General features: G+C 39.9%; 1 protein-coding gene across 1 annotated transcript in view; it reads right to left on the bottom strand.

Moving 5' to 3' along the window:
* Positions 1–3480: 3480 nt before the first annotated feature.
* LOC149165035 (uncharacterized) overlaps positions 3481–26833 on the bottom strand; it is a 335897-nt gene continuing 312544 nt past the window's right edge. Inside the window, exons 8-10 of the mRNA XM_089432221.1 lie at positions 4278–4368; positions 4123–4188; positions 3481–3964 (exon numbers count right to left, since the gene is read on the bottom strand). Coding sequence (XP_089288347.1) covers positions 3845–3964; positions 4123–4188; positions 4278–4368 — 277 coding nt within the window. The 3' untranslated portion in view covers positions 3481–3844. The remainder of the gene's footprint in view (positions 3965–4122; positions 4189–4277; positions 4369–26833) is intronic.

Raw genomic sequence — 26833 nt, 5'->3', positions numbered from 1 at the left:
TTATTTTTTTTATGTTTTTGGTTATGTTATCCCTATTTTGGATTATAGTGATATCTAAGGCACATTCTCAATATCGAATTTGGGAAAAGACTACGAGGCTCCATGAGTTCTTCTTCATCTAGCCCTTCATTGTATAAGTCATATTTTGCTTCACGCGTATATAGATTCTTGGTGTTTTTACTTTTGAGACATTCGTGTTTGGGATCCCATTTTTTTGTTTTGTTTACAGTTTCCTTCTTTCATTCATTAGGCTTCCAAATTATGTTTGCCATCTTCTCTTAAATGCAGTAGAAGGTATATTTGATTTTATATATCTGTAGTTTGGAGGGGATTTTTCCTTGAGTAGACCTTACCAAATCTTTGTAGTAACCTTATTTGTAGCTTTTGTTGTACATATTACATATTCCATAGTTGTGATATTATGTAGCTTTAGCTCATTCTAGATGTGTGGTTTTGGTTTGGTGATGTAAGATTAAATTTTCTTATTGATAATACAAGTACTCATGTAGCTAGTACTTTTCATTCACATGTAAAATCATCCACATTTCGTTGTTGTTGCAACCTAGAGTTCTATGTAAAAAATCTTCTTCTTTAATACCTTTGAGTTGTTTAAGGAATCCATCTTTAAAATTATTCCATCACATGTACCAAATATATACATCTCCCTCCAATTGCATGGATGCAAATATGGCCTTTTCATCGTTCCTAGAAATACCATACATTTCAAAATAGTATTATGCTTGATTAAACCAAGCCATGCCTTGTTTTTTATTCTCATAAAATTTTGACAATTCAAGTTTTTCTCTTAATGATTGGTTGGCAATATGGTGGGAAATAGTTAGGCATTATCATGCCATGAGGTATAATTTATCTAGGGGTTTGGTGTGATAGATGGCCTTGAAGGTGTATTTATTTGAGCATTTGGTGTGCTAGACGAGCTCAAAATGTTTGAAGCATTTGAAGAATTGTGTTGTGGAATGGTTTACTTTAGAGTTTTTCCAAAATCTGCTATGATGTCCCCATTAATTTGACATGTTATTTTACCAAACTTAGCACTTAGATTTGTTTGTTCATGTTGCAAGGTAAAAGTTATTCTTTGTGACCAAGTCCCTTCGATTTGCTTGATCTTCTTATGCAATATTGTGATTTTGAGTAATATGTTCCTACAACATATCATGTTTATGTTTAAGTTCTTCACATTTTCTCTCATATTCTTTTTGTAGTCTTTCTAATTCCTTCAATTTTGATTTAATCTTCGCTATTTTCTGATTCACTACTGGTGTATTTTTGTTTTTTTTAATCAAATTTGATTGAATTATATTTAGTAATTCCATATAAATTTCCCTTTGTAATTGCTTGTTAATTTTTGCCTCTTCGTAATTGAGCTTGTAGTCTTTCTAATTCCTTCAATTTTGATTTAATCTTCACTATTTTCTGATTCACTAGTGTATTTTTGTTTTTTAATCAAATTTGATTGAATTATATTTAGTAATTCCATATAATTTCCCTTCGTAATTGCTCAAGAAAATAATTAATTGTGTATGGACAATAATTAATAATTTAATAATTTTAGATGACATATTAATTAATAAATTTGAATTGTGACCGCACTTATAAATGTATGGGCATGGACCAAGTAGTCAGTGAATTAAATTGTAGTAATTTCCATATAATTTGCATTGAACTTGTGTTATATGCCATTGGTTTATTTTGTAGTAGCAGTGGGAGAAGTATGGTGGTGGGAGGAGGTCTAGTGGTGTATGGGTGGTGGCGAAGGTGTAGGTAGCAATGGCATATGGGCGAAGATGAATGTGTAGGCGATGATGGCATATGAATGTGCTAGTGATAGAGTACATGCCCAATCATACAATCATACAAACATGATTGATTGATTTGTGTGATGCAGGACATAATTAAATTGTTATATGGTGAACCATTGAAGGTTGTATGGATCAGTTGGCTCTAATACTAGATGATAGACACAAGAATAATTTATATTACTCGAGGACATGAAAAATATAAATAAAATAATGAATATGAATGTGTTGATATTACACTGAAACCTATCTTAAATATGGACCAAGGTACATATTTGAAGATTCGTGACTTTTTTAATCATATTATTTTATTATTTTATATATAACCTTTTTTACCCAACACAAAACATGCTATCAAACTCTAGCTTCCATAACAAATTACAAATTCTATAATTGCATCATCCTCTATAAATTTTGCATTATCCTTATCTTCCATTACCATTAGACAATAATCATAAAGTTTAAAACAAATTTCAATGATCATTCTATCTTCCTCCTCAAATCAAGTATAAAAATGTACTCAAAATGATCCTTAATATTTTTTTATTTTTTATTTTTTCTCTCCAGATTGATAACATCATTCTTGATTCAATAAGATCCTTCAACTTTTGAGGAGTTTAAATTATAACATCAATTCTTGTTTAATAAGATCCTTCAGCTTTTGATGGGTTTAAATTATTCACATTTCAAGATAAGAAAAACCATTATGAGTTGTGCATCTAGTACCATTTCTTTTAAATCAGTAAAATCATCGATAGCATGTAAATTAAAATGTAAAATGTGATAAAAAATAAAATATTATATATATATATATATATATATATATTTCAATATTTTTTATATGTGAAAATTGATTCTCATACCTTTATTACTTTTTAAATTTAAATTTACATATTTTGTATAAAATACTATTATATTACTTAAATCCAATTTTATTGACAATATTACTTTATTATCATTGAGTTATTCAGAATGGTTCTCTATTTTTCAAAAGTTCATCCTATTTATGTTACAAGAACCATGCTTATAATGTAAATATTATATAAATATTTACAAAAAGCCTATATGTGGTCAAGTTGAAACACTATAGTCTTGCAAACATTCTTTCCATTATCCCCGAGTCTTTGTAATATTTCCATTTGTTCGTAGGTTTTCGGTAGTGAGAATTTTTTATAAACATTTGCATGCACACAATGTTATGGTTATCATGAATTCTTATAGCATTATGCATAGTTAACGACTTCTATTCCTGTTGTGAAATTCCAGCAAGGTTTTCAAAATGTTGGTTTAGATTTTTTTTTTAATTGTTTTTAAATGATTTTTTTATTTGACAAGTTATTGGAAACACAAGAATGGAAAAATGTTGGATTAGTTTTTTTTAATTGTCTTTAAATGGTTTTTTATCTTAAGTATTTTTATTTATTTATTTCCCAAGTTAAAGGAAACACGAGAATGGAAGGGGGTCAAAATTTGTTTGATGGTGAATTTTTTTATTTTTTATTTTTTTATTAAGAAATTTGATTGTGGGAATATTTAAATTGATTTTAAGAAATCTGATTGTGGGAATATTTAAATTGTTTTTTATAGCCCAAATGAATTCAGTGTTATCTAGAATTCAAAGCCCTCAAAATCAAATCCTGAAACTTGAAAGATGTAATCCAAATTTCCAAAAATCATACCAGAATTTATATTGTTTTCGGGATAAAAACACGTGGCTTGTTTATACTACAGGCACAAGAATAGCACTTGAAGATTAAGGCCTCCGAATACAGAGGAGGAACAAATCTGGTCAAAGATAGTGAATATCCCCTTGTCATAGAAACATTGCAAGTGGAATCAATGGAACTCCCCAGGATTGGATTATATTCCAGTTTGCTAATGTTGCAATCATTGGTACTGCGAGATTAATTGCATCACTCTTCGCTAAAAGCAACTCTCATGGAATATGCAGGTATATGATAGAAAAGGGCTTAATTTATGGTCAGCAAACAATTCAGCATGTGACTAAATAATTGCATAAACCTATCTTAAATCGATTTCTCTATTGTTTCTATGCATTCAATAACAGACAACTTTTGTGACATAGAGGACATCAGTGCCTCGTGAATTTTAGTATTGTTCTTCAAAAGTGAAGCAGCCAATAACACCTGCAATAATCAAAGATGAAGTTAAAATACCCCGACTTAATATCTAACTTTCTTGACTTTACCAGGCCATTTGTGAACATGAAAAACGATACCATAATGATGTTGCGATGATTGAAAGATTCCACAAGTCTCTCAATCAACAATATCACAAAACTTACCGCCCATCGAGTAAGATTCTGCTGTTGGTCTCTGCTAAGCTGTGGTTTACTTCTGTTTATCAGCCTCTGAAGATGAGATAAATTTAGTAACTTTCACAACTTACTACAAAAACATGGAAACAAGTATAATGGGTGGTACGAACATAGATCACCACCTGAAGAGAGAAAAGGTCAGCTGATTGGCCAACAACTTTATCATATCTTAAACCCTCAGCTGCTAATCCTGCCATCGATACCACAGCCAGCCTGCAAGATACCATATGCGAGTTTATAAGAGACAAGGCTGCTCAATTATATTCAGCAACAACTGTTGAACATACCTATATAGCAAATGCTTCATCATTTTCAGCCTCTTAAATATAAGTTGAAGGTCCATAAGATTCACTATAATTCATTTGTTAATGACTTATTGCACCAGGACAAGCAATATAAGTTGAAGGTCCATAAGATTCACTATAATTCATTTGTTAATGACTTATTGCACCACGAGAAGCAAGGTGCATTTTCCAGCCCAGTGTGAGAGCGATGTATAACATTCATGTCTAGCGTGTTGATGTGATATAGCGTTGATGTGATAAGTGACAAGAGTTGGCCCAATATAATATTTAAAAAAGAAAGATGAAAAGTAATTCAGCCAAGTATGGATAAGACATGTAATATCGATGATTATAAATCAAAATATAGAATAAAATAAAATCTGTAATGTAGAAAAGAAAATTTAAGAAAACAGTACCAAGCATAAATTAATATACCCATTTTAACCTGAGATATTTTAGGAACTGACAAATTTGCATTTGAATCTCTTTATGATCTCTCTTATCACATAATAGATCCAGAGTTAAGATGGATTTACATTACTTTAGTTTCATTCTAAGCACATCCTTGTGCATGCTTTAGAAACTCCAACATAACTCATCATTAGGAAGCATAATGCATCCCTCTTAATCCAATTCACCTTATGATGCATATCTCTCCAACAATTGATAGTTACACTATTATGTCTTATTCTAGAAGTAACTCATCAACCTGCTATCCAAAGTTCCAAACCATGTTACTTGTTACCCACCAAAAATTGGGTAACCCCATAGGAGAAAATTTTCTCCTCCTTTGGATAGCCAGCTAGCCAGCGGCCTTAGATTTGCTTAGTACATGATGATATGCCATGATCCTGCACGATTTACACTAGTCAGACACCTCTCACCATCTGACATTCCTCTTGAATGAAGGTGGATCATCATTCGGCAGATACTTAACTATCTTCCAATCGTGTGCTTTTACTTAATGTTTTGGGCATTTTAACATGGATTGAGGAGTGATCTAGATGATTGACCGATCTTGACTGTAAAGTTCTCTAACTTTACTAGGAATGTTGGTTTTTGACCCTAGTCCTGTGGGACTTCCTCTAAGGCCTTATGGTTATAAGAAGGGCACTACTTGGGAGACTTAGATTGAAGTAGCGTGTCCATGATTATTCCATACTTACCACTTTCCACCATCCCCCAGATTTCATTTCCATTCTTCGAGTGTGTGGTCATTGGTTCATTGGATTGACACTCTCTTATCCTCATCCTTGAGTCAGGGCTGAAAACTTTGCCTTGTAGGTTGATGTAGCTAAAAGAAAAACATAAAATTGCCACAATGAAAGAAAAATAAAGTTAAAATGCACAAGATGGTTGGGGCATTAATTAGCACATGGGAAAAAGCCTAGCATGAGCTCTACCCCTCTCATTAACCATCACCGAGTTCCTTGAGCACTTGACGCTCCATCACATAATAAAGGAAATCTTGCATTTCCAAACCCTGATGAGCGATAAAATAACTGATCAATAAGCGTTTAATAAATGCTAAATCATTAAAAGCAAGCTTGGGGTCCTAAGCTATGATCCCAATTGAAGCATTATCAAAAAGAAATAAAAGGCGCATTAGAGGAGTGGAAAAAACAAGCTAAAAAAAGGGGTAACTCATGCCTCCATGATTTCTACCTCCTTACATCTACACACAGGATGATGGACCTCCATCGACTAGTGCCGTGGCCATGATACATTGCCTTGAAGTCCTTCCCCTCCATCGCTACTATTATCACAAGCACCTATGGATTGAAGGGTTGACCTAGGACATGCCACCTCCCCTTAGGGGTTGGAAACACCTAATAAGGTTGAACATTTAGCCATCCCTAACACAGGTAGGAAACACTTTTATGGGACTTGGTCTAGTTAGATATTTGAAGGTGATCTCAATTTGAAGTGTTATTATGCCCTTAATAATTGAATATGTTCCACTATGATGCATCTATGGTCATTGTCCCTAATGATTGGTGGATTTCACATGATTTTGAGATGGTTTTGTAGGTGGTTCTTTGCACTGCAGTAGAGGCCTTTAATGATACATTACATCTCGCCACTACACAACTTTGCCTAGGTCATTTTGCACCTTGACCTTGCAGATGTAGATTTTCTCGTTAAGAGCAGAGCATTGGGAACTTTGATGATTGACACCATGGAGTATCGCCAAATGCTGAAACGCTAAGCTGTAATAACCAAAACTGGAAAACAGGAACCGTAAAAATTTTGATTTTGTACTTACCTGAACTGCTATCTGATCTGGTGAAGTTGATGATGCTGCTACTGCTCTGCTCCAATTATCGGGAGACCAATTCCACCCAGCCAGACTGAGCAGAGACTGGCTGCTCAATCCAGTAAGCTTCTCACAGAAGCTCACTGTCCCCCGTGCCCAGAACCTCAGACTGATTAAAGCTCTTCCAATGGCAGACCTTCTTCACTGCTGAACTCCTCCTCCTGGTTTTTAACTCAGTCGTTCGACCCCCTTCTCGGTTCAGTTCTCCGGTTTTTAACTGCCGGCTTGGCGGTGGCCGCCCTCCTACCTGCAGCCACCGCCTTCCCTCCTCCCGACACGCCTTGCATGCATTCGAGACCATCAGATATTTGTAATCCCTCACGCTTTATCAACCTGTTATATTGTTTATATTTAATATAAAGTTTAACTTTATATTTATTATACAGTTTGTTTTATATTTATATTTAATACAGAGTTTGATTTTATATTTATTTATTATAGAGTTCTATTTATATTTAATTTAATATAAAGTTTTAGAACTTTATATTATTTAATGATTGATACTAATATTAAATCTTTATTCTATTGTATAAATAGATGGGTCGTTACATAAGCTCCTCTTGTTTGGTGTTGGATTTACATGATGTTGTACCTAGTGGACCTAGGACGCCGCTAGGCCAGCCTTGACACCGTTTGATTGGTGTTACCTGATCCAAAATCCAGATGATGACAGTCATCCCTAGGATGACAAAGGAGGACTTGTACTCACACTTGGTGTTAAAATTGGCAACTAGGGCCAAATTCCACTTTGGACAACTCATTTGATGGAGATGATGATTACATTGAATTCCTCTTTTCGAGAGGACCAAAATCGACCTAAAGATCATCAAATTTGGACAAGGGGAAGTGTATTTTTGAATTATAAGCTCACATGTGCATATTTGATTAGGTCAGCCCTAAAACAAATTGGAAACCCTTGGAAGGCTATGAATACAAGTGACCTCAACCTCATTTGGACATTATCATGAAACATTCTTCTATTCTCTTCATTTTTTTGGCTCGCACAAGTCTAAAGCTCGTCCGCAAAGAATTGGTTCGCACAAAGGAGAAATTGCAAGGTCTAAAGCTTGCGTTTCTGTTTTAGGGTTTCGGGCCTCAGTCGCTGGCATGACACAAAGAGATCTCGATTGTAGTCGCTCGCTAGTAGGCTCATTTGTGCAACTGAAGTCTTTTAGTCGCACGCACATCTCGTCCTCCATGCGACTGGAAACTAGGGTTCTGGGTTATAGTCGCTGCCTTGACAAAGGATACTTTCCGCTGCAGTCGTTGGCTTACAGGCTCAAGAGAGCGACTGGAACCTCTTAGTCGCATGCATGACTCCTCCATACGACTGGGACCTAAAGGTTGAAATTTGAGTTGTCCAAATTTTCCGCTCATTGACTGCAGTATTTAACAGTTGATCACAGACAGTGATAGTTCATTACAGGCTTCTGAACAAGGGTTTTGTGTACGAGCATGGTTGGGTTCATCTCATGTATATTGTTTAGTTGATTTTTGTTGGATATTTGTATGGATGAAGATATGGATCATTGCACTCTCTTTTGTTGAATCATTCAATGACAATCTAGTAAGAAGAAGAATTTGAAAGGGTTTTCCCCATAGTGGGTTTTTCCCTGGTCTTTAACCAATCTTGGTGTCTCTATGTGTGAATGCTTTTTTTCTATTGTTCCTTTATGTTCCACTGCATTGATGATGATGATATTGTTCTTTCTACATAGTTGCATATGTCGTTGAATAATGATGTAAATATGAATAATGTTATGATGTTATGGGATGATTTTAATGTGTAAATGAAGAAATGCAATTATCAAAGCAAAGAACAATATAGTCGTAAGAAAAATTAACATGGTATCAGAGATGGGCTGAAGAAAAGTCATGGAGATCACGCCTATGATGACACCATTGAAGGATGCAAGAGAGGATGGAGGAGACCTAAAAGAATTCTAGGGTTTGAAGGAAACCCTAGGCAATTTGGCTATTAGGGTTTGATGGATACTATCAGGTTAGGGTTTGGAAGAAAGCTTGGTTTATGGCAAAGATTTGAGATATGCAATCTAGAAACCCTAGCATGATTAATGAGAAAATGTTCAAGTATTTGTTTCCGATTTGATGAAGCCCTAGATGGGATAGTTTCTATTAGGCTCGGTTGCTGATGAAGTTGATGAATATATATTGAAGGCAACAAGTGGACAATGGACTGGTTCAAGAGGGAGATGATCACCTCTCATCGAAGATAATTATTTTTCAATTCTCTTTACTTCTTTATGTCTTTACTTTTGTTTAGACTTATTAATTTGATTATTGTATTATTTATACTTCCTGCATGTATATTTGAGTACTCCTAATGAGATGTGATAAGTTGATCCTTCTTGAGAATCATCTAAGATGCAGGAAAATATGACTAGTGCAGGAAGAGAAGAGCTATAGTTTCCCATGACAAGGAAGTTGACAAAGTGCTCCCACTGCTAATGTCAATTAAGAAGGTGCACAAGTATCTGAATACTACAAGGTATGTATGGTGCTTTATTTCAAGGTTATAATTGCAATATAGGCTAGCCAGGTAAGCCCTAAGGTTTGATGAGAATGTCCCCTTCTCAAATGGCTCATGTATGTATATGAAAGGATGTTTGATTCATGATACCTATGATGAAATGATGCACTTAATAGTGAACAAATATCTTACTTGTTAAACATAATGAACTTCTTGATTCTATGAAGCTCCTTAATATTGCTCTTTGATATATTGATATACTTTGTTTTCTATCATTTTGAATATCTTGATCCCATAAAAAAGGCTAGCTCCTTGATTCTAATAGATAGTAACTTGATACTATTAATAATTTTTGTGATAAGAATGGTAACCAGGGTGATAGAAATATAACAATGAGATTGATATTCATGATCTTTTGTTGACCGTGGTTAAGTTTTGATGAGCTTGGTAATTATGGAATATGGTAAAATTGAATGACCTAACTTGATGTAAGTACTATTGTGTTCATGATCTTTGAAGTATGATGTTACACCTGTTTGCTGCCCTAATCATAAGACTCTAACTCTTGATGAAAGTTTGATGCCATGTTCATATATGATGATGAAGTAGTTGATGTTAACATGATATGACCATGATAAATATGTGATATAGTCCGATTGTATGATCTAACAAATCTGCTAATGCATGACATTATTATAGACAAGTTGATGACTTGAATGAAAATCACTGAAGTGGCTTCCCATTTAGAGGGAGAATCTCTCCGTAAGATCCCTACTCCTATTATCATTTGCATTATATGTATAGAAGATTATTTATTGTTGAATTAAGATCTATGGACATGAATAGACAAATATATGATATTGTTGGTCTCCAACAAAGTTTTGGTCTAAGAAGAAAGAGTTTTCCTTACTCTAAGCCTCAGCGACACGGAAGCAAGCCTAAGGATGCGACTGTAGTCTCTCAACCGCATGGAAGAAGGCCTATGGGTGCAGTTATGCCTGTAGGTCACAAAACTAAAGCCTTATGCATAAAATCACGAATACACCAGGAGGATGATAATCCTATAGACATGGAGCAGACTACAAAAAGTTCCGAGCAGGGAAGTTTGAATGTTTGATTTACTAGAATGTGAATGTGTTGACTAAACTTGTGTTTGTAGGTGACCCGGATATGCATATCAATATGTCATTATGATTTGATCATTGATGCTTGTGTATGAAAATATTTCATAATAGTTGCAAGGGTTTGTCTAGATTTCGCTGATTGGTATAGATAAGCAGTGTTTGGAGTTTTGACATGACGCTTGATAATGATTTAGAACTTTGACTTGATGTTGAGATATGCTTTGGGCTATAGATCTCACTATGATAGCAAATTTGGGTTTTGACTTGATGACTAATGATTTGATTTGACCACTGATGATTTGCCTTGATAACAATGCTATATAGGCATAGTGACTTTTTGTGACTTATATTGGTATTCAATAATGGTTTTGTATTGGCCTCATTGTCCTTAGCACAATGGTTGAAGTATAAACAATTGTGATTTAGTATGCTACTATCTCACAATAAATGGATGGAATCTGCATGACTTATCCTTGATGTATGCATTCGCATCTAGTGACATAAATGATTTATATTATGATCATGAGAATGACATGATGACGTTTGGTTTGATATTACTTGGTAAATGACAACTTGTTGGCATGATAAAAGATGAGAGCTCTACCTATCATCTGGTCTAAAGAATTTGATACAATAATATTGATGATTCTGTTATCAGTTCTGATCTGGCTTCTAAACATTGATAAGCTAACTTGGTTGATTTGATTGCACAATATTGATTTATGTAAGGTTGATCATATTGGTTTGGTAAAGTGTTATGTTTTCAAAAGGAATTGTATGAAGCAAGCTCCCTGAGCTTGGTATGTTTGCATTGACAGTTACTTGGTGAAGTCAAGAATGTGAAAATTTGGAAGACCCAAATTGTAATATTCCTAATTAGCCATGGCTAATTGGAATATTCAATTTTGTGCAAATTTTTCCTTCTATAGTTATTTTGTAAATAAAAAAGTGAGGAAGGGGGACATAACTCACTTTTAGAATAAAAAGTCACTTCCTAGTAGCACAACATTGTGACTTAAAGGGGAGCCAAGGGGGCCAAAGGGGGACGCAGAAATGGAGCCCACGCAGACACATGGAGGGACTGCGCAGGAGGGAAGACACACGTGGCAAGAGGAGAATCACGCAGAAGGAGGTGAGCCTTGGGATTGAGAGAGGCAAAGGCTATAAATGAGAGAGGAGCCCCCTCATTTTGATCATTTTGTTATGAGCATTTGTGATAGTCATTTCAACTTGGAGCACGCTGGCTGTTTAGCTAGTCTGCAGCACTGTTTAGTGCATTGAGTGTCTCCATTTGGAGATCTCACCCTTAGCCCCGGGGGACTTCGAGTGCCTGCTCGGGAAAGGTATTTCCATTGGCATTTCAGCAGTAGATACATTAGCATTTCAGCAGCAGTAGTGGCAGCGTTTTGGAGGACTGCGCAGCACTAGGAGAGGGACGCAGTTCTGAAGGACTGTGCAGTACTGTGAGAGGGACGCAGTTCTAGTTTGGGGGTTTGCAATGTGTGTTGTGCTGAGAGATAGATCAGGGGATCAGCCCTTGTAGCTGGAGAGTTTTTGGCAGGGGTTTTAGGAATATTTCTGGAGGGTTGCATTCAGTGGCAGTGCAAAGCACTAAGAGACTGCGTAGAACCCCAAGGGGGTGATTTTCGGGGGTTGGCCATTCCAGAAGAGCTTTCTGGGTTTTTCTGGGTTTCTTGAGTAGAGCCCGATTCCAGAGTTTCACCCTTTTCTGAGGAGGGGAGCAATCCCAAATCCTCATTCGATTTCTAGCAGCAATAGCAGCATAGTAGTTTCCCAGCAGCTTGGACGTAGATCAGAGAGGGCCATTCCTTCGCTATTCTAAGTATATTTCTTCACTTTCCTAGCACAAGTAGAGGTGCCATCTTCCTGATCACCTCCTTTGCTCGTTTTATTATTAAGTATAATAAAATGGCTTAGCATTCTATCTGCATTTCTTGTGTATATGCTTATGGTTTATTTGATATATATCGTATCATTGTTATTTGTATCTCTTTGAGCATTCTCGGCTATTATACCACTTGTGTGTTTCTATTATACTCTTAGACAGAGTTTGGAAAGGGCCAGGTAGCCTCCAGATCTCGTCCTCTTTTTAGAGGCGACATATCTGGTAAATGCCCTCCCAGTCCATCTCTGGTTGGAGTTTGCTTGTGTTTGTTTTATATTCATGATAAGGGATATTATAGTGGTATCAGAGCATAGATCTGGCTCAGCCTGTGGAGCTAGCAATCTATGACACCAGGAGAAAAACCCTATATTTGTTACAGAGGTCGGAGGTACAGAGACACTGGGCATAGGTTGGAGAACACTTACGGAGAGGGAGACTGTGTTCAAGTGGTGGATGCAGAACAGGAGGAGCTTGTCGTAGACGCAGAACAGAGGGAGCCTGTGGTGGACGCAGAACGGGAGGCTCTGATGGCAGATGATGACGGGAAGAGATTTGTGGATATGCTCCTCAAATCAGTGCAGGATCTGTCGAAATAGATTGAGGTGATGGGGCAGAGATTCACGGCAGTAGAGGCCAGATAGCATGAGAGCCCAAGGGTTTTCCAGGTTGGTGAGGGGTCGGGCGCATCCCACCATTTGCCAGAGCAGCGTGATACTGCGCAGCAGGTGGCCTCACATGCCCCTACACACTCTACCATGCCCACTTTCTTGGGAGTAGACACAGGGGCCGTAGCCCAGCAGGAGGCAGAGCCCGGACATATGGGCGATTATTTTGTAGAGTACCAGGCCTATGGGCAGGAGTTCAGGGACGCCCTCTCATTCAGAGATTTTGTTCAGCTCCAGCGGGATAGCAGACCCCGCGACCATCACAGAGGGTACTGGCATTACCATGATGGGGACACCCACCATGCAGGGAGTAGATTCCACTTGCCTACATTTGATGGTTCATCAAACAACTCGGCAAAGTCTTGGGTGGAGAAGCTGGACATTTATTTTCAGCTTAACCAGATGTCGGAGACAGAGGCCATCAAGATGGCAACATTGCATTTGGATGGTGAGGCCCAGGATTGGTGGTTTCATGGGATGGTTACACTCGGGCACTCTACAGTGACGACATATGTTGAGTTTACCAGGAGATTGATGGAGCGATTTGACCGGAGGGATCTAGAGTAGCATTTTGTTGAGCTGATGAGGCTCAAACAGACAGGGAGCCCAGAGACCTACATTGCAGATTTCTTGAGGGTCTCCGTGATGGTGCCAGACCTATCCACGGCGCGGAGGGTCTATATGTATGTTGAGGGGTTAGCAGAGCCACTTCGGGGTCTAGTCCGATCCACTAGACCAACCACACTCCAGGACACTATCAGCAGGACCCGGGGCTTACAGGATGTCTTACCCAGGACCCGAACACCTTACCCCCAGAGACAGACTTTCCAGTCTAAGGGGAAGGACGTGAGGATTCCACCTCCAAAGGGTAATCGAGGGCGAGTACAGCTTGATGATGATGCCAGGAGGGAGCTGAAGAAGAAGCGGTTGTGCTTCACATGTCAGGAGCCGTGGGCACCGGGACATAGATGTGCTGCTGGTAAAGCACATTTTATTGAGGTCTTCTCTGAGAGCAGTGGAGAAGAGGATGACGAGGATGATGGGGAGGCCGGAGATGGCCATGCCGTACAGGGACCTTAACCACCTCCACCACCAACAGTAGGAGGTGCATCATTTGCACCCATCGGAGGGGCCCTTGCAGCATTGCGAGGAGTTCCCAAGTATCTGACGCTACGCGTACAAGGGACAGTACGTGGCTAGTGAGTATCAGTTTTGGTTGACAGTGGCGCAACCCACAGATTCATCGATGCACAGATGATTGAGTGGAGAGGTATACAAACAGAGAGCTTCGATGGGTTTTCAGTCTTGGTCCCAGGAGATCAGACCATGACGTGTGCTCGTTATGTTCCAGAGCTTTCAGTGACGATGGGCACCTACACATTGACTGACCACTTTTTCGTGGTCGATATTCTAGACACCAACATGATATTGGGTGTTCAGTGGCTTATCACTCTAGGAAAGGTCACGACGGATTTGAAGACCCTAGAGATGGCGTGGGATGATGAGAAGATAGGGAGGCATGAGAAGATACGGGGACAGCACACATATCCGCCTCAAATTGTTTCGGCTCATCGGATGGAGGCAATCTTCCGGAAGGGAGACATAGAGTGGGTAGTGGAGCTGCGTGCATCAGAGGCTGGGACTACAGGACAGTCAGTGCATCCAGAGATACAGTCCATCCTTGATCGGTATGCCATAGTGTTTGGGGAGATTCCACTAGGACAGCCACCGGATCGGGGGTTTGAGCACACCATCGAGCTAGAGCAGGGCATACAAGCAGTGATCACCACCCCCTATAGGCACCCCAAGGCCTATCGGGATGAGATTGAGAGGGCTATCCAGGAGTTGCTGTCTCTTGGGCACATTCGACCGAGCACGAGTCCTTTTGCTTCTTCTGTGGTGTTGGTGAAGAAGACGGACGGTACACTGAGGATGTGCATTGACTACAGGGCCTTGTACAAGAAGACCCTGAAGAACAGGTACCCCATACCCAGGATTGATGAGTTGATGGACGAGTTGAGAGGGGCACGTTTCTTCTCAAAGATTGATTTGAGATCGGGGTACCATTAGATTCGCGTGAGGGAGCAGGACATTCCCAAGACAGCCTTGAGGTGTCACTATGGGCACTTTGAGTTCTTGGTGATGCCTTTTGGGCTAACCAACGCCCCAGCTACATTTCAGTCCTGCATGAATCACATCTTCTGGAGTCACTTGAGGAAGTTTGTGTTGGTATTCTTCGAGATATTCTCATTTACAGTAGGACTTGGGAGGAGCATCTCCAGCACATTGAGACAGTATTGTGTATCTTACAGGAGCAACAGTTCTATGCCAAACTCTCCAAGTGTGAGTTCGGGTTGATGGAGATGTTATATCTGGGACACATCATAGGGGTGGACGGAGTGAGAGTCCACGAGGAGAACATCAGGGCCATCAGAGAATGGCCGGAGCCGAGAAACATGACGGAACTTCGAGGATTCATTGCCATTTGCACGTACTACTGGAAGTTCGTCAAAAGTTTCTCATAGCTTGCTGCACCCCTGACAGACTTGATGAGGAAGGGGGCATTCAGTTGGTTGGATACAACATAGCGAGCCTTTGATAGGCTCAAGGAGGTTATGAGCAGTGCCCAGTGCTTGCATTGCCAGATTTTACGCAGCCATTTGTTTTGGAGTGTGATGCGTTGGGAGAGGGGATCGACGTAGTATTGATGCAAGGAGGTCACCCTATAGCCTTTGAGAGCCGGAAGCTCCTTCCGTACGAGAGGTTGTATTCTATATACGACAAGGAGATGCTGGCCATCATGCATGCATTGGCTAAGTACCGACAGTATTTGGTGGGCAATAGGTTCAGGGTGAGGACTGATCACAACAGCCTCAAGTTCTTTTTGGAGCAGAAGCAGTTACAGGAGAGGCAGCAGAAGTGGATCAGTAAGGTCCAAGCATATGACTTTGACATTGAGTATGTCAAGGGTAAGAACAACGTGGTGGCAGATGCCCTTTCACGAAGACCAGCCACGTTGTCTCTTATGAGCTTGGATACAGATTGGAGGGCTCGACTCTTAGTAGAGTACTCCAAGGACAGGTTTGCATGTGAGATTCTGGACGGGCAGGGGGCAGATGACAGGGACAAAGTGATCGATGAGATCATCTATTATAGGGATTAGATCTTCTTGACTGAGGGGTCTCAGCTCAAGAAGAGGATACTCTAGGCATCACATGACTCACCATTGGTAGGCCATTAGGGGCTTACCAAAACCTATAGGGCCATTAGAGAAAGGTTCTCATGGAAGGGCCTCAAGGAGGATGTACTCCAGCATATCAAGGAGTGCGATGTTTGTCAGAGGAACAAGGGGGAGTCGAGCCATCCCGTGGGATTATTACAGCCTCTTCCCATCCCGGAGGGGAAATGGGAGAGTATTTCGATGGACTTCATCACAGGGTTGCCCATGGTACAAGGCAAGGATTGTATCTTCGTCGTCGTTGATCGGCTGACGAAGTATGCACATTTCTTTGCCATATCCGCACATTATACAGCAGCACAGGTGGCCGAGCTGTTCTTCAGGGAGATCTTCAGGTTACATGGTCTTCCTAAGACCATCGTTAGTGATAGGGATAGCTATTTTATGGGCGGGTTTTGGCAGGAGCTTTTTCGATTGGTGGGGACGGATTTGACACCAACTACCAGTTATCACCCACAGACAGATGGGCAGACAGAGATAGTTAACAAGTGGCTGGAGGGCTACTTGCGTAGCAGCGAGTGTGGTTGAAGTGGCTCCATTTGGGGGAGTACTGCTACAATGCTTCACATCACATGTCCATTAGTATGTCACCATTCTATGCCTTGTATGGGTATCATCCTTTATCTTTTGTTGACGTGATGTTTGGTGATAACAGGGCTCCTAGAGCCAAGATTTGGATCCAAGAGAGTCAGGATATCCTCCAAGCTCTCAAGGATAACATGGCTACAATGCAGAATCAACAGAAGCTGTATGCCGACAGGGGTCGGGTGGAGAGACAGTTCGAGGTAGGGGACATGGTCTACCTATGATTACAGCCATACCGACAGTCGTCACTGAAGCAAAAGGGGGCTGAGAAGCTCAAGCCCTGCTTTTATGGGCCATACAGGGTGATACGCAGGATTGGATAGGTTGCATATGAGTTGGAGCTGACCCAAGGCAACAAGATTCATAACAATTTTCACGTATCATGCCTGAAAAAGGCATTGGGGCAGCAGGTGATGGTGACAGATAAGCTACCACCCATGGATGATGAGGGGCATTTGGTATTGCAGCCGGAGGCTATCATTGATACCAGGGAGAGGCAGTTGCGGAGTAGGATGGTTCAAGAATTCTTGGTGAGATGGAAGAATTTGTCGGATGAGGATGCCACTTGGGAGAGTGAGAAGATCTTACAACATCCATCACTTCAGTTGCTTGAGGACAAGCAACATTTTGCCGAGGGAGACTGTAATATTCCTAATTAGCCATGGCTAATTGGAATATTCGATTTTGTCCAAATTTTGCCTTCTATAGTTATTTTGTAAATAAAAAAGTGAGGAAGGGGGACATAACTCACTTTTAGAATAAAAAGTCACTTCCTAGTAGCACAACGTTGTGACTTAAAGGGGAGCCAAGGGGGCCAAATGGGGATGCAGAAATGGAGCCCACGCAGACACATGGAGGGACTGCGCAGGAGGGAAGACACACGTGGCAAGAGGAGAATCACGCAGGAGGAGGTGAGCCTTGGGATTGAGAGAGGCAAAGGCTATAAATGAGAGAGGAGCCCCCTCATTTTGATCATTCTGTTATGAGCATTTGTGATAGTCATTTCGACTTGGAGGACACTGGCTGTTTAGCTAGTCTGCAGCACTGTTTAGTGCATTGAGTGTCTCCGTTCGGAGATCTCACCCTTAGCCCCGGGGGACTTCGAGTGCCTGCTCGGGCAAGGTATTTCCATTGGCATTTCAGCAGTAGATACATCAACATTTCAGCAGCAGTAGTGGCAGTGTTTTGGAGGACTGCGCAACACTAGGAGAGGGACGCAGTTCTGAAGGACTGCGCAGTACTGTGAGAGGGACGCAGTTCTGGTTTGGGGGTTTGCAGTGTGTGTTGTGCTGAGAGATAGATCAGGGGATCAGCCCTTGCAGCTGGAGAGTTTTTGGCAGGGGTTTCAGGCATATTTCTGGAGGGTTGCATTCAGTGGCAGCGCAGAGCACTGAGAGACTGTGCAGAACCCCAAGGGGGTGATTTTCGGGGGTCGGCCATTCCAAGAGAGCTTTTTGGGGTTTTCTAGGTTTCTTGAGTAGAGCCCGATTCCAGAGTTTCAGCCTTTTCTAAGGAGGGGAGTAGCCCCAAATCCTCATTCAATTTCTAGCAGCAACAACAACATCGCAGTTTCCCAACAGCTTGGACACAGATCAGAGAGGGCCATTCCGCTATTCTGAGTATATTTCTTCACTTGCCTAGCGCAAGTAGAGGTGCCATCTTCCTGATCACCTCCTTTACTCGTTTTATTACTTAGTATAATAAAATGGCTTAGCATTCTATTTGCATTTCTTGTATATTTGCTTATGGTTTATTTGATATATATCGTATCATTGTTATTTGTATCTCTTTGAGCATTCTCGGCTATTATACCACTTGTGTGTTTCTATTATATGGGCCAGGTAGCCTCCAGATCTTGTCCTCTTTTTATAGGCGACATATCTGGTAAATTCCCTCCCAGTCCATCTCTGGTTGGAGTTTGCTTGTGTTTGTGGTATATTCCTAATAAGGGATATTACACAAATTTCTACTGCAACAACTGATTAAGTATCTTCTATTTGTTAATTTATTGAACAAATTATTTACTACATCTTACAACAAATATCGAAACTAATACACTGCAACCTTCACCAATTAAATTAAATGCGGAAACAAGAAACTGAGCAAGAAAGAAGTACACAACACATGGCACCATTATTTTTGGACAAATGTCCCTGGAAAAACCCAATGTGGGAAAATTGGTGCAGTAGCTGAGGGTTTGTATTATTAAGCAGTAGTTTTCTGAATACAGTTTTTGGATGCTTGGTTGGCTATCCAATACAAAGAATCTGACTGGCAGAATATTAGTGAGAAATACCTCACACTATCACTGGCAATCCGACACTAGTCCAAGCCCTAGATGTCCGGCCCCACACTGGCTTTGCACAGCGACTACGTCAACCTATGCAGATTTTTGTCAATCTCTCTAAGGACCTGTATCACCTCTTCCTGGATCCCCTGCTGTCTGAAGCTTCGTTCCTCTGTCTCTCCGGTCTCACACCCCGGCTTCTGGCTCAAGAACTTGACTTCCCAGCAGAATTTCAGACTCCCTCTGAAGCTCTGCGTTGCCTCTACGTGAGCATACGCTGCCTAGCGTAGCCTCTGCGCTGCCTCTTCTAGATCTCTATTTGCCTCCTCTGCAATGTATTCCTGGATTAGGAAATCTCCCTTTGGAACTATCCCTATCCCCCACTACAAGAAATCACTTCGATCTTCTCTCTAGCAAATGTTGTGCTACTCTCTATGAGAAATTCGATCTCTTGATCTCTTTTCGATGTATTTTCCAAGTGCCCATCGAAGTCCTTCTTATAATATTTTTGTTGAGTAATCAACGGCCCAGATTAGATTCTAATCAATGGCTCAGATCATTTGGACTCGATCTCCGTCTTCTTCTAGAAGTTTCACCTTCAGTTTGATTAATACCCTTTAATTATTTTAATTTCCTAAGTTTAGACTTAAGCACCCATTAAAAATAATTAATTGTTTTAATAAAACTGTCTCTGGGTGGAATTTCCCAAAATGATTTATGGGTATTCTGGAATACACGTGTCCAAGCTTCCCTGCAAATGTTGAGGCTTAGATCACATCTGATGCTACTAGAAATCAACACTCCCTCTTAGCGAGGAATGTGCTCTGGTAATGCAACCTGTTGAAGCATCACCCTTCTCTGTAACATCTCCCTTTGCGCTACTAATGTCTGACATCACTTCCCACTAGCTACTGCGCAAATGCTGCATTCGTGTTGCTGTTGACTCTACATTGCTGCTGCCAACTGCATTTGCACTACAACTCTGCTCCAACTGCTGTTGCTTCCTTTTGCAACAACTACAACGGAAAAACATCCAAAATACTGAACCAACTGTGTTCAGTATGATGCATCCATCGTTCGAGTTATGACTGTTGTTAGCCTCTGCGCTGTCACTGAAGTCTCTACGCTGCTGCTGCCTCTGCTATGTGCCAACTGCATTTCTGCCAACACTAGCTCTGCGCTGCTTAGTATCTGACTGCTACTAGCCACTGCATTTGTCACTCTAGCACCCGACTGCATCACTTGACACTGGTTCATCCTGCTACTTCTGACTATGGGCTCTTGAAGCAAGGTCTTGATCCAAGTGGTGGACTCCTCAAGGATCCTGCCCATCCTGTAGCTCTCTGGGGCTACAAAACCAAATCACCCCATCTCACTCTTGGAGGTATGGCTACCAACATGGCGAAACATGACCTACTCATATTGCTCTGCTGATGCTTCTGCACTGCTACTGCAACTACTGCAATAATGAGTTTGATCTCCCTAGATCCAGAAGTACTAGCTTCCATAGAGTTGCTCCCTTTGAAACTAGACTCCCTCTAAGTCTCGATCTCCCTATGGGAAATCTCTCTACTCTCTCCTAGCAACTCACCCAGTCCTCTTGTATTGGAAACTGGACTGTGAAGCTCTGCGCTGGAAATATCTTGGCTGGAACTGCACCTGCATACTGCAACTGGGCAATTCACACTGCCTGTGTCACTGCAACTAGTTCTGCAACTGTCTTCCGGAAACTAACTGCAACTAGCTATGCAACTGTCATTTGAATGACTAGCTGCATCTGCTGACACTGTGATCCTCCTCCTACTGATTCTGTTGGGCTCCCGTCGCAAGGATATGTTGAATTTTTTAAGTCTATCTGTTAGAAAATTAATCTGTATTCTGCTGGTTTATTTCTTCTACTTGTAAATTTTGAACAAGTTATTTAAAACATTTAAATACCGAAATAAATACAATACAGTCACAACTTCTATAGATCATCAGCTGAAAGAAAACAAACACACAAGTGACACCATTATTTTTGGACAAATGTCCTTGGAAAAAACCAATGCGGGAAAACCGGTGTAGCCATTTAGAGGGTTTATTATTATGCAATATTTCCTTGAGTACAACTGGGTCCTAACTGGCTCACTTGACAGAGAAAAATACACGACAACAATACCTCTATATTCGGAAACAGGTATTCATAAAACCTATCCCACGAAATCCTCTCCGGTGACTCTAAAGCTCAGCGCTGGCCCTTCTGGCCTCTGCGTCAGCCCTTTGAGGCACTGCGCAGCCTTTGGGACCCTCTGCATCACTCCAACAACCTCTGCGTGGATAAAGCAGTCCCTCTGGCCTCTGCACTGTCTCTGCTGGGCTCTGTGTGGCATGAACTGGCTGTTGCTCTCGCTTTCCCTGCTTCTGCGTTGGTCTCTCAATATTGTCTCTGCCTCTCTGTCCAGTACTCACTGCCCCTCGCTATTGATCACTGATTCACTTTTTCTTAGCAACTCTGCTTTAGCAAAATGAATGACTGATCACTCTGGTGTATTCTCCAACTGACCCTCAAGCCTCTTCTTATACTTTTCTTGTTAATCCTCCAACAGCCAAGATTAAATCTCTAATCAATGACTAAGATTAGATTTGGCTTGATCCATGACTTTTGGAACCTTCTAACCTAGTTTTATATTAATACCCATTAATATTTTATTTTTCCTAAGTTTAGACTTAGGAACTCCATTAGAAATATTAATTATTTTAATATCTCCCAAACCAGGTACAATTTGTCCAAACCATTTCTGGGTCTTGGAGATCTCATGTGTTTTAGCCTCTCCACCAATTTTCATGGCTAGATCACATCCGATGCTACCACAAATCAACAAGATATTGATCCATGTGAGAAATCTGCAGCAATTGGATCTAATTTGCTGTTGTTACATGGATCCTGCCCCTCTGTCGCCATCTTGACAAACAAAAAGTCAAATTGCTCCCTCTCTCCTCTACGCAGCGACTAGGCTGGCCTATGCACTCCCTGCTGGAGTTAGTAGATCTGCTCCTCACTACCGCTGCTCAACAACTGAGAAATAGAATTCCTTGGCTCAGAATTCACTGAGGAATAAATTCCCTTGAAAGGTGTCTTCTTCCTTCTTCTGATGTTTTTCTGCCCAAGCAATTGCTACAGAAAACTACGTCTCACCAGAAAATTGCTCTGCGTTGATGCTTTTGCGTTGCTCCCTCTGACATTGAAAAACTTCGATCTGGAAATCTTTCTCTCTGTTGACTCACTCAAAGAGAGATTTTCCCACCAAATTTTTTCCCTCCTGACTTGGACCGCACAATCCCTCTATGGATTTGATTTGTTGCCTACGCAACACTTCGACTTCCCTTCTTCTCTTTAGTGCTAGGCTCTTCCAGATCTGCTCTCTTGCTTCCCTTGAGCTTTGATACCATGTGAAAATTTGGAAGACCCAAACTTCTACTGCAGCAACTGATTAAGTATCTTTTATTTGTTAAATTACTGAACAAATTATTTACTGCATCCTACAACAAATACCGAAATTAGTACACTGCACCCTTCACCAATTAAATTAAATGCGGAAACAAGAAACTGAGCAAGAAAGAAATACACAAAACATGACACCGCTATTTTTGGACAAATGTCTTCGGAAAAACCCAATGCGGGAAAACCGGTGCAGCAGTTGAGGGTTTGTATTATTAAGCAACAATTTTCTGAATACAATCTTTGGATGCCTTGCTGGCTATCCAATACAGAGAATCTGACTGGCAGAAGATTAGTGAGAAATACCTCACACTATCACTGGCGATCCGACACTGATCCAGGCCTTGGATGGTTGGCCCCATGCTGGCTCTGCGCAACTATTGCGTTAGCCTACGCAGTTCTGCATCAACCTCTCTGGGGATCTGCATCACCTCTTCCCGGATCTCCTGTTGTCTGGAGCTTCGTTCCTCTATCTCTTTGATCTCACACCCTGACTTCTGGCTCAGGAACTCGACTTCCCAGCTGAATTTTAGATTCCCTCTGAAGCTTTGCACTGCCTCTGCGTGAGCATACGCTACCCAACGTAGCCTTTGCGCTTCCTCTTATGGATCTCTCTCTCCCTCCTCTGCAATGTATTCCTAGATTGGGAAATATCCCTACGGAACTATCCTTGCCCCTCACTGCAAGAAATCACTTCAATCTTCTCTCTAGCAACTACTGCATTTCCCTCTCTGAGAAATTCGTTCTCTTGATCTCTCTTTGATGTATTTTCCAAATGCCCATCAAAGTCCTTCTTATAATCCTCCAGTTGAGTAATCAACAACCCAGATTAGATTCTAATCAATGGATCAGATCATTTGGACTTGATCTCCATCTTCTTCTAGATGTTTCATCCCCAGTTTGATTAATACCCTTTAATTATTTTAATTTCCTAAGTTTAGACTTAGGCACCCATTAAAAATAATTAATTATTTTAATAAAACTATTTTCGGGTGGAATTTCCCAAAACGATTTCTGGGTATTCTGAAATACATGTGTCCAAGTCTCCTTGTAAATTTTGATGCTTAAAGCACATCCGATGCTACCATAAATCAACAAAGAAGATGTGTCGATCCAAACCTCTGCTTCAAAAGTGGTCCAAGGTATGATTTTGATTATGGTTTTATATACTAATGGTCTACTCTTGACAAGTAATGAGCCTCTGATGATCAAAGAGGGAAATGGCCTCTGTAGTTCGAAATGAAGAATCATGGCATGATGTATTATGTTCTAAAGTTTGGAAAAGAAAATCTATATCATGAAGCTATTGAAGAATTTTCGGAAAGTGGAAATGCAAATTCTTGGACACTTCGATTGAATTTCAGAAGTTGTGAAGAGATATTTTTGAACTTGACTTGGCAATCAACAATTGATTGAAGCACTGATGTCCCAACACCCATCCGTATATATATATGTTAGAACCTAAGTGAATTCATGATTGAACCGCTTCATACACATTGAGTTGTGGCCAAGCACCTTGTTGCACTCAAATTGTCAAAGTTCCAGGGAAGCAGAAGTTCTAGCTTTTACAACAAGGATCGGATCACATATTAGCAGTCCATGTGTCATGCTCATCCCATTCTGCAAGTTATATATTGTAAATGATCTTAGTAAAACCTTGGGTCTATGTAACAACCTGGGTAAGCCTATAATTTGATGACGAATTCCATCCTAGGAGGTTTTTTAACCTTGCTGATTACCTGTGTTTTTCGACACAACTAATCAGAAAAGTTTTCTCCCTCCAGTTTAAACCCCAAAGCTAGGGTGAAATTTATTGTCGAATTATTAGGTGATTCCTAGTGTTTTTAGTAGAGTCTGATGTAAAATTGGTTTGGGAATAATTTAAGCGAGTTGGCTTAATTATTTTATTACAAATCACTTAGTTTACTAAATCATATTGTGTTGCAGATGGGTTATGTGTCTTGAGGGTCTAAGCCAAATGTGTATTCCCTCTTTGAGTATTGTAAATGAAAAATCCTATGTATTAGAGGGTTAGAAAAATAATTAAATCCCCTCATGTGTAAATTAATTAATTTTTTTGGCAAAATAATTTTAAATCCTAAGCCAGTGAATTAATTAATTTGAGTCAAATTTAAATTGTGTTAGGAAAATAAATTCTCCAAATGGAAAAATTCGTGACTTAAAAGAGTCAAATTTTAAAGGTCCTCCACCAAGGGAATATTGTATATTTCAAGAAAATTTGGACCCTTGGATCTTGGTGGTTAAGTCAAAGTCAAATTTTTGAGGAAATTAGCTCAAAATAATTAATTTTGAGCTAATTAAAATGGAATTAAATGATAAATACGAAAATTCCTCAAAATAAAATATAAGGTCCAAGATTAAAACATTTTGAAGTGTTTATCAACTGCCAAAATTATTTTGACAAGGATCAAAGAAACTAGCCATTATTTTTCCATTTGGAGGATTTATCTATAAATTAGAGAGTCATTTGAGTCTCTAGCATCTTGATCTCTAGCTAGAATATTGTTGCTGAAGCATTTGTGTAAACTATTGTCCTGATGGGAACTATTTTTTCTACTATAATAAAAGACTTTGGGGTGCAACTCGAGGTGTTCTTGTTCATTGATATGTGGTATATATTGATTACAGGCTTCCTATGAGGTGCCATTTATTATTATTTTGAGATAATACATAGTATTTGTAGGTACTCAATCCTTGGTCTCCAAGTTCATAGACTGTGGGCAAGGGTTACTTTGCTTGGATCCTTGGTTTTTATATGGTGGATTGAATCTTCGCTAGGGCTATAGTGAGCAATGATTTTTTTGAAGTATTTTTAGCCATTCTTTTAAGGAAAAAACATTATAAAAAATTATTTTCTCAAAATCTATTTTAAAACCCATGTATATTTTGTAAAATAATTTTGTAATTTTATTTGTAAATTATTTTTCTAACTTGGGTTGGGTTTTTTAGATTTATTTTGTATATATTTGGGGTTTGGGTGTTGTATTTCTATTTTTTGCAAGTTGGATCAAGGGATCAAGTGAAGGAAGAGCTAGATCTAGGCCCTTGAGGGTAAGATCTAGCCTCTTGATAATTTTGTAGGGATTTTCACTGAAGATTTGACGGCAAAATTCAGATTCGGAAGAAGAAAAAAAATTGAGATAAGGGTTTTCAATTATTTGCCTTCCCAGAACCAGATCTGCCTCCTCCAAGCCCATTGTCTATCTCCCTTAGCTTGCGTCAGCCCTCCTTTCCCTCTGTGTCAACTTTTCTGCCCTTTTAGGGCAGGTCGTAGCCTTGAGAGGCCAATGTCTCCCCTTCTAGGCCCAGCATTGGGGCCTTAAGGCCTCAAGAGGCCTAGCTGTGGGCCCTAGGCCACACAGTTGCCTTTCTCTTGCCCAAACAACTGCCCTTTAGGCAGACTGTCCTCCTTTTGGCCCTAGTTTGTCTTCCAAAACCCCAACGTCAAGCCTTTCTGGGCTTTCTTCCTTTAGCGTTGACCTTTTGTGGCCTTTTCCAACCTTCTTGACCCCCAATCTATCATCTTGACCCCTTTATCCCCAAGCATTGGCCTTCCTTGGCCTAGTTTCGACTTTCCTTAGCCATTTTCTGCCCTAGCTTGACCTAAAACCCTAATCTGAATTTTAAAGGCTAAATACTTGGTGGTTTTGCAGGTTTAAGGTCTCAAAATTCATATTTTTCAAGCGGCAATTTGATCCCAAAGTTTCAACGAATTTCAACCACGGGATCTCCAAGGCCTTGGGCCTAGGGTTTGACCTCTAAACCCTTGTTTTGCTTCAGTTTTACTACAACAGTCAAATCAATAATCTTTAAGCCCTAAAATCACATTTTAAATGGTCAAAATTACTTAGAATTGTAAAATCTAAATTTTCACAAGTTTTGGCCACTTGGGCATCTTGAATTTGGCCTAGATCTAACTTTTAAGCTTGTTGGAATTTACTGCATAACTGAAAAATTCAGATCTGAATATTTCTAAAGCATACACCTAAATTGGATCAAAAACTTAAAAGTTTTCAGTTTCAGTGAATTTTTGCTATTTTTGGATATTTTGGGCATTGTCTTAGGCTTGATTAGCTTGTTGATATGTCACTGTTTTACTGCTGTAATAAACATATCAGTTCTGAAATTTCTGAATCACATCCTCTAAATAGCTCAAAAAATTGAATTTTTCAAGTTTGGCGAAACTTTACTATTTTTGGACATCTTGGGTATTGCCTTGAGCCTCATTAGCTTGCTGATAGGCGATTTATTTACTGCTATTATAAATATTTCAAATCTGAAA

This window comes from Pinus tabuliformis, chromosome 5_1 (genome assembly GCF_031772625.1).
Source record: "Pinus tabuliformis cultivar Carrire ecotype Pingquan chromosome 5_1, CPIR1, whole genome shotgun sequence".
Lineage (NCBI taxonomy): Eukaryota > Viridiplantae > Streptophyta > Pinopsida > Pinales > Pinaceae > Pinus > Pinus tabuliformis.
This window is presented reverse-complemented; position numbering and strand designations above follow the sequence as displayed.